The 9,496-nt window shown below is 35.4% G+C and overlaps 1 protein-coding gene across 1 annotated transcript; it reads left to right on the forward strand.

Annotated features, from left to right (window-relative positions):
- Positions 1-5,916: 5,916 nt before the first annotated feature.
- Positions 5,917-6,666, forward strand: LOC110098201. Its single transcript, XM_020824945.1, has one exon. The coding sequence runs from the start codon at positions 5,917-5,919 to the stop codon at positions 6,664-6,666; it is 750 nt and encodes a 249-aa protein (XP_020680604.1).
- Positions 6,667-9,496: the final 2,830 nt, after the last annotated feature.

The raw sequence follows: 9,496 nt of genomic DNA on the forward strand, positions 1-9,496 counted from the left end.
GAAGTCTTCGTAGTCTGGAGTTCGTTTTTCCTGAAATGTCAGTACACACAAGAGCAAATACAATTCTTCTAAAAAAAATGTTAGGAGATAACTACACATTTGAACAATAATGTTTGGAATCATCAAAACTTCATAAGTTGCAAAAATGTAAAGCATGCAAATAGCAACTATCTTAACAAAAAGTTTTCTCAATCTTCTATAATTACTCTCTCTCTTCTCGAGTTGTATAAATTTTGGATACAAAAATGGATTTGTAAATTCTTTGAGTGTTGGGGATATCCTATTTTCCTCGAGAGCTTTTATTTCAATCTAAAAAATGTAGTTATATCTTCCAACATACGATTAATATAATTTAACCAGTATTTTTTACTCTCTAACTCATCCTTAAAATATTTAAATTATTTTTCCAGTTTTATATAGGTTGATTTTAAATTTTCATTAGTCTTATTTAAATCATCGAACTCTTCAAGTAATTTTATGTGGTTTCTATCAATTAATGCATGATCTTTGCTAAGGATCTCGTATTCTTTTTGCAATTCTAGAAGTTCTAGTTTAATACTAGCTTGCATTTTCTTTAGCTTCCTATATGCATCATGTATTCTTTCAGAGACTTCAATAAGTTTAGGATAAGTTAAGTCACATACCTTTTCTTGATTTGATTAATTAAGATTATCAACCATCAAGCATAGATTGGTGACTTTCTCTTCTTTTTTAGTCTCTAATGAATCTGAAGCCGAGTCTGCCCAGAAAGCTCTTTGGAATTTCAGCTTGCCCTTCTTCACAATTGGTTTCTCCTCTACCTTCTCCTTGCTAGGAGTGGCTTTGAGTTTTGGGCAATCTGACTTAATGTGTCCAAGTTTCCTTCACTCGTAGAAAATCACTTCATTAGAAACCTTAATATTCCTATTAAACTTACCTCGGTTCCATTGCTGGTGTCTCTTTTGCTTCCTCTTCAGAAAGCTTTTGAATTGTTTAGTCATTAATGCTATGCCATCCTCATCCTCAAGTTGTGATAGATCACTCTCCGACTCCTCTACTTTTAGTTATATATTCTTCTCCCTTCGTGTTTCTCCTATATCAATCTTTCTTTGACTCACTCCTTGCTCGTTAGCAATTAGTGATCCAAGAAGGTTATCAACATAGTAAAAATTTAAATCTTTAGACTCTGATATAGTAGTAATTTTTACATCATAAGTAGTAGGCAAACAATGGAGAATCATATTAAACATTTCAGCATTTATTAATTCCCTACCTAGTACATGCAAAGAAGTGACTATCTGAGTGAATCTTATGTACATGTCAAAAATAGATTCATTTGGTTTCATATGAAACAATTTATAGTCATGCAACAAGATGTTTAATCTAGACTATTTAACTTCATTATTCCCTTCATAAGTTATACAGAGTCTATCCCATATATCCTTTCCACTCTTGCAAGTGGATACCCACATGTAGTCCTCTGACTTAAGTGCATTAAAGAAACTATTTAAATATTTAGCATTAAGTTATGCTAAGTCACGTTCTTCTACAGTTTAATCCGCAAAGGGTGTTTCTACTCTAATTCCATTAACTAGTCTAGTTCATTTTGTATACCCTTCATGTACTAAGATCCACATGCAATAATAAAGTGACTGTAAAAATGTTGACATTTTTCAAAAATCAAAAGGGATATTATCAAACAAAGGAGGTCAAGTGATCAAATACCCTTCAGGTGTGTTTCAGTTTGCAAAAGTAGCCATGTTCATTAATTAAAAAATGGTTTAAACTTATGGTTTTGAAATAAAGCTCTGATACCACTTGTTAAAACTTGTTGAATATGAGTTAGGTTGTTAGACCTAAGTTTATGTCCCAAAAGCTAACCAAGAGGGGGGGGGGGGGGAATTGGCAATTTAAAAATTTCCCTCTTTTTGTAATTTAAAATTCAAAACTGATTAAAAATTGAGCAAGTTGATTTTTTTGTTTTCAAAAATAATTTTTCAACCATAGAAAATAAAAAAAAAATTAAAGGAAGCAAAAATAAAAAAGACACAAAGGTTTATAGTGGTTCAGTCAAACACGACCTACATCCACTCCCTGATCTCTCCCACTTCAGGTATTGCACTATTACCACTAGTGTCTCTCCTTTTGCCCCCACAACAAGACGGAGAAGCCTTCATAAAAACTCTCTTCCACCACTAACCAGTGTGGCAGAAATACATCATCCTTTTACATCCTCCAAGTGTTGGTAGAACCTTTCGTTGTTCACACTCTCCAAGTGTAGGCAGAGAATCTTTCGCTGTTCACACTGTCCAAGTGTAGGCAGAGAACCTTCGGCTCTTCACACTCTCCTTGACTGTTGGCAGAGAACTGGATCTTCTTAAAAGATCTTTTCATTAAAAATCTGAAAGGATAAGAGAAAAGAGAGAAGAAATCACAAAGTAAACATAGAGATCCTTACCTTTTAGTAACCAAGTAGGTTTTCCTAATTCTATTTTTGTTAGCAAAATTCTAGAGAGAGGAGGCGATTTCAAAATTCTTTTGGCGGACGGAGTATCTGAGTTCAATGACAGTGGATGAACGCCGGCTAAACGATAGTGATTATCCTAATAGAGATCATCGCTCATCAGCTGACATTCAAAAATGATTCCTCAAAAATAAATCACCTCCAGTGTTTAGAGAATCTTATTATGGAATTGTTTCTAAAACAGGTAACAACAGATCAAGGTTCTCATCAATATTTGCCAAGCCACTGGTGATTAATGAAGGCTGTCTCTTGAATGTCAAACTGAGTCTAGTAATTGGTAAAGGGAAGGAGATTGCAAATTCTGATAATGACAAGAGCCAGATTAATCAGCCTGGGAAGATGGAGATATTGAATGAGAACCAATACGAGTTTAACAATGATACAAATGGTAATAATAAGATTGAGAAGGTTAATTTTGTAGATTCTAAAGAAATTTCAGTGGTACATGTTTGTGATAATGCTAAAAGAAGCCATGTCATTCCTGAAATTATTGAAGCTGGAGAGTGCTCGACGAAGGTTCAATCAGGGAATGAGTTGCTGAATGCTTGGCAAAAAAAAATCTCATAAGAAGATCTTTGATTCTGATTGGAATTTTCGGAATTGTTTCTCTTAAGATGGTTTGACGGTCCAGTTACATGAAGAGAAGGTGATGGAGAACATCAAAGAGTTGAAAAATGCTTTAGTGGTTAAAGCTTTCGGAGCGAACCTCCCATTCTTCATTATCAATGCTGAGCTTAAGAGACAATGGGCTCAGTTTGAAAAATTCAAGAAGACTTGGCTTGGTAAAGGGTGGAGTTTGTGCTTATTTGAAAAAAGAAGAAGAAGTGGAATCAATTCTTGCAAATGGGCCATGGTATGTAAAGGGGAATATAGTTGGTGTGGACAAATGGAGTCAAACATTCAATCCAAATTCCTTGAATGGTTTAACAACACCGATTTGGTTAAGAATGCCAAACCTGCCACTCCATTGTTAGGATCCTATAAATGTTTGTAGGATTGCCTCAAAAGTTGGGAAACCTTTTTTACTTTATGAAAAAATGTTCCAATGGATTAGACGTGAATTCGCTAGAATTTGTGTTCAAATTCAACTTGAAAAATCACTTCCATTTGGAGTTTGGGTCAAAGGGAGTTTAGGAAAATTCTTTTAGAAAATAGAGTATTAAAGAGTTCAAATATCTAATTTTGTTGTGGAAAAATTGGTCATGAGCAAATCAATTATCATGATAATAATGCTGTATGGATAACTAAAGTTCTGGAGGAAGTAGTTTTCAATGGGGAAGAGTGAGATGCTATTTTAAACAAAGATAGAAAAAAAAAAGAAGTTTCTAATACTGAAGGTGACGGAAATGGTCCCTGGTGTTGCAGATTTGGTTTCATGAATTATTGTTTTGATGATAGCAAACAATATGACTGCCTTTTCTCTACTAGCTTTTCAGGACACAAAGATCGGACGAAAATCGAAATCACCTCAAGACTGGGTAGATTAGGGCTGAGTGTGTCTTGTAATTTTCTTTTTCCCTTTCTTGAGTCAATTGTAAATATTTGAAGTGACTGATGTTAAGTAACCCTACACACACACACACTTGAGAGATTTAGAATTTGTGTTTTTACTCACATCGTCCCGGACAATATTTATATCATCCTGGACGATCGAGTTCAAAATAGAAGTTCTAATCAGGATTTCATAGTTAAGGCAGCTGTATTTAACTTATCAGCCTGGATAATACTTTTATTGGCCAGGACGATATGCTCTAACAGAAAGAAATAGCCTCCATAATCAATTTAGGTATTGTGTATTTTTGGAAATTGGCCAGGATGATCGTGAGATCGGCCTGGATGATATGGAACAATTATGCCTAAATTGATCCGGAAATTAAGGAAGAAATTAAGGATGATTGATACAATCACATCATCTTGGACGATCGCAGAAACGGCCAGGATGATATATTCAAAAACCCTTAGTTACTCCTGGACGATAACTATCGGCCAGCTCGAATTCAGGGCGATGCTCTGGACAATTTTCCTTTGATTTGAACTAATCGTCCGGGACGATCGTGAGATCGGCCTGTACGATCAAGCCAATTTTCAATCATCCAGATCATCTTCATAGCGATGTTCTAGCCGATCATCTTTGTTTTGAACTAATCGTACATGATGATATTATTATCGTCCTGGACGATAAAGTCGGAAACTTGTAATTATTGAGCTCCTTTGAAGCTCTTCTATTTAAGAGCTATTGTTTAACATTTTTTCAAGATCCTTAGCTGCTGTCTTGACCTGAGAAATCTTAAAGGAGAGAGAGAGAGAGGGAGAGAGAGAGGATCTTGTGAGGGGGAGCTTGTGAGGGAGCTCACAAGGGGTGCTCCAAGCATTGTTCCACTTCTTCTTCCCTAGAGTCTCTTGTCCTTAGAAGGGTTTGGAGAGGTAAGCTTTAGCAATCGATCGAGGTTCTCTGCCTGCTTCAGGAGGAAGCAAAAGGAGTTGGGTTCTCTGTCTTACCGGGTGTGGCAAAAAGGAGGTGTTTTGTAAGGGCTTCTCCGCCTAGCTATGGGAGCTAAAGGAGAGTCACGTTGGTAGTGCAATACTTAGAGGGCACCTCCGGGGAGTGGATGTAGGTCAAGTTGACCGAACCACTATAAACCCTTGTGTTCTTTTTACTGCTTCCACACTTTAATTTTTCGCACTTATTTTTTTGTGGTGATTTTGGTTTGTGATATTTGTTCTTAGTTTTAAAGAATTTTTAAAAATACCAATTCACCCCCCTCTTGGTTAGCTCTGGGACTAGTTCATAGGGCCTAACATCCCTAACAAACTTTCACCTGGATTCACGTCAGCTATGGAAGGAGGTATGAAAATAGCTTTAGAGGAAAGAAAATTGATTCAGAGAAAAAAATAAAACTTTAGAAGATCTAGTCAATGGATAAAAAAGGAAACTATGGAGAAGAAGGTGGAAGGCTCCAAAGAAACTGTGAGGGATGAAGGGATTGAACTGGTTCGAAAGGTTGATCCAATCCTAGATACCAACATTTCTCTAGAGATTAATGAAGATGAAACATCTACTAAAGTTCTACTAGGTGCTAACAAATACTCTGTTCTTACTGATCTAACAGAGTTAGAAGAGATACAAATGATTGATGGAAACATAGCTGAAGCTGATAGAATGAAAGGAATAGATGATACATAAGGTATAAAAATGTATCCATTGAGCAAAGTGGATAAAGGAGCCTATAATCAGAAAGCATATGGTGGAAAAATGATTTGGAAGAATTCAAAGATGGGAATTCATCTAACATAAAGATTAAGCTTGTCAAAGAGCTAAGAAGTCTTGGTCCGATAAAGCTTATGCCAAGGGGAAGGAAACTGGAGGTTGAGGTGAAAGATAAAAAGGGGAGCTCATCCCCTTTTATTCCATAATGGCGTCCATATTATTTTGGAATTGTAGAGGAGCTAGAAAGAAGCAAGCTTCTCTATACCTTAAGGAGATGGTGAAGGACTATAAGGTGTTCTTTGTGGGACTTTTAGAAACAAAAGTCTCTAATTTCAGCAAATCTGAAATAGAAAACTTAATTGGAAAAGATTGGAACTTTTTTCAAGTTCCTGCTATTGGGTTATCTGGAGGGATAATAGTATTGTGGAAATACAAGTTAGCTTCTTTTACTTGTTTATCTTCTTCTAATCAAGTTATCATAGGGGACCTGGAAATTATGGAGAAAGGTAGATGGAGAGTAGCAACAGTGTATAGAGGTAAAGATACGATTCATAGAAGACTCATTTGGGAGAAGCTAAAAGAATTCAGATCTAACAATATTCCTCTTTTATTGAGAGGAGATTTCAATTGTGTTTTGGCTAAAGAAGAGAAGAAAGGAGGAAGACCTTTTCAATTCTCTCAAGGGCCTAGAGAAATGAGTTCATTCCTTGCTAGAAGTGGTCTACATGAGGTTAGTTTCATTGGACCAAAATTCACTTGGTGCAACAACAAAGATGACAATGCTAGAATTCTTGAAAGACTAGATAGATGCAATGCTAATTCAGTTGCTTTGAAGAATAATCAGATGGTGTTGAGACACCTTTCAAGGGTTGCATCTGATCATAACCCTATATTATTGAATTTTTTGGAAGAAAACTTTGTTTCAGATAAGATCATAAGGTTTGAAGAAGTCTAGGCTTCATATCCAGCTTCCTTTGGGGTGGTTAAAGCAACCTGGAGTAAGAAGATTAATGGTAATTCTGCTGATGTCTTAAACCACAAGTTTAGAAAATCTCTTAAAGCTCTCTTTTACTGTAGCTTAGCCAAATTCAAAGAATTTGATAAGCAAAAGGAATTCTTGAAAGGAAAAATCTTGGAATTACAGGTTAAAGAATCAGATGAGGGATGGCTCTCTAATGCAGAAATATTCACTCTTCGTTCTTATATTAATGAGCTAAATTATGTTTTGGCTCGCTTAAACACTTGGTGGAAACAAAGAGCAAAAGTAAGATGGATGAAGGATGGTGATAAGAATTCTGGTTTCTTCTACTCTTTTTCTTCAGCCAAGAAGAATTAAAATAGTATCTAGTATTAAAAAAGATGACAGGTCTTCTACGAAAGACCAAAATCAAATTTCTGAGACTTTTTTAAAGTTTTTTAGTGGTAAATGGAGAAAATGAGAAGGCTGATTGAATGGATGGCTAGTTAGAAACAACTCACTGGATGAAAGTGATAAAAGTTGCTTAACCAAAAACCTTACATGGGAAGAATTGGAGATGGCTGTACTGCAGAATTTGGATGGCATAGCTCCAGGTAATGATGGAGTTTCATACTCCTTCATGAAATCTTATTGGAACATTATAAAGGAGGATTGTTGGAATGCAGTAAACCACTTCTTCACAATGGGAGGAATGAATGTTGAGTGTTAAGAAACTCTACTAGTTCTAATTCCCAAGGTGTTGGAACCTACTAAACCAAGTCACTACAGACCTATAAGCCTATGTAGATCCATTTATAAGGTTGTTGCAAAAATTCGCTGAACAGAATTAAATCAATGATTCATAAATTAGTATCTGTGGAGCAAGCTGTATTTATTAATGGGAGGAGCTTGGGAGATCACATTCTAGTGGCTCAAGAGGCTTTTTAGAAGCTCAGGACTTTTAAATTATCCAAGGGCTTGGTTTCATTCAAAGTGGACTTGGAACAAGCCTATGATAGCATGAGTTGGAATACTCTTAATAGTATTTTGGAATACTTTGGATTTCTAGATAGATTCTCTAGGTGGATCATGGATTGTGTGGAAGGTCTAAGAATTTCCTTAATCATTAATGGTAAGATTTCAAGATGGATTCATGTGGAGAGTGGCTTTTGACAAGGGTGTCCTCTATCACCATATCTATTCATTATATGTGCCCAGTTATTGACAAATCGTTTCAAACAAAATAAGGTAGCAAAGGGAATAGTAATTGGTAGAAATTTGCCTAAAATTTCTCACCATTTATATACATATGACATTGTTATTCTTTCCAATGCTAACATTAAGGAAGTGAAAGAAATAAAATCAGTAATATTGTAATTCTGCAGCTGGACAGGTCAAAAGGTTAACCTTCAAAAATCTGTGATGATGTTTGGAAAGCACGTAAAGAGAAGAAGGAGAAAGGCCATGGAAAGAATTACGGGCTTTAAAATAGTAAAATAATTCATGTATCTTGGAATCAAAATAGCTTTGAGAAGACTTACAACTGCAGATTTCAGATTTATCACAGAAAAAGCTATGAAGCTAATAGCAGTTTGGGGCAGTAAACAATTATCTCTGGCTGGAAAAATTCTACTGATTAAAACAACTCTAGATACTATTCCAAATTTCTACTACACTTATTCCTTAGTTCCAAAGAGTATTCTAAAAAATATAGAGAAGTTTTGCTATGATTTTATTTGGAATAAACAAGATGGAAGCTTGGGTTTACATTTTGTTAATTGGAATAGAATGTGTAAACCAAGGGAGAAAGGATGAAGAGGAATAAGGTCTTGCATTGAATCTGCGAATGCTTTAAGAGTCAAATTGGCTTGGAAAGTATCTCAAGATAAGGAATCTCTGCTATATAAAATGTTGAATCAAAAACATGGGCAATGGATGGAGGATTTAGTAAATGGTGGAGGATCGTCAACAACTTATAAAATCCTTGCTACTGGTAAGAAAGCTCTTAAAACAGTGGTGAAATGGGAATTAGTAAATGGTGTTTCTATCAGCATTATGGAAGATATCTGAATATTAGATAGGAAGTTAAGCTTATGGCCTACATTTGTATCTATACAAGAAGCAGGTGATAACAAAGTAGAGAGCTTGATTCATAATGGTGAATGGAACATGTCAAAGCTTAAAAAAATGTTTGGAGTTGAACTTATAAAGGTTATTCTATTGATAGAGATTCATTCAGATAGAGATTCTGACTTTTTAGACCTCATCTATCAGAATTTTGGAGCTATAATTTCTGCACTTGAAAGCAAGAGATCAAACTTGCAGGAACAAGAAAGCTTTTTCTGGTAATGCTTGAAGAAGACCAAATTAAATGCCCATATTGAAACCTTTTGCTGGAGATTGTTCAACAATGCTTTACCTGCATATAGTTTCTTATTTCGAAGAAGAATGCAAGAGGATGAAAGCTGTCCTAGAAGATATGGCCAACAGGAAAATCTAAACCATATTACGGTAAACTGCAGTAAGTTAAAGGAAGTACTTAATTATTTGAAAAAATGTGTCTTCCAATTCCACAATTTTGATTCTTTTCAATCATGTTGGGAATGGATGGAAAGAAGTTATATTTCTCAAGGATTCATGGTGAACATTTATTGTAATGCAGTATATATAACTTGGAAATCAAGGACAAGATGGTTCACGGTGGAAAGGAGGATAGTTCAGTTTATCTAGCTTCTTATGCTATAATCTTGGCTTCTATGTCTTTCATGGCTGAAAGAAAATTGGGAAACTGGGGTACGAATTAGTCTTTTGAACTGTTATATTATTG

The sequence above is a fragment of the Dendrobium catenatum genome, unplaced genomic scaffold (assembly GCF_001605985.2).
Source record: "Dendrobium catenatum unplaced genomic scaffold, ASM160598v2 fragScaff_scaffold_231, whole genome shotgun sequence".
NCBI lineage: Eukaryota > Viridiplantae > Streptophyta > Magnoliopsida > Asparagales > Orchidaceae > Dendrobium > Dendrobium catenatum.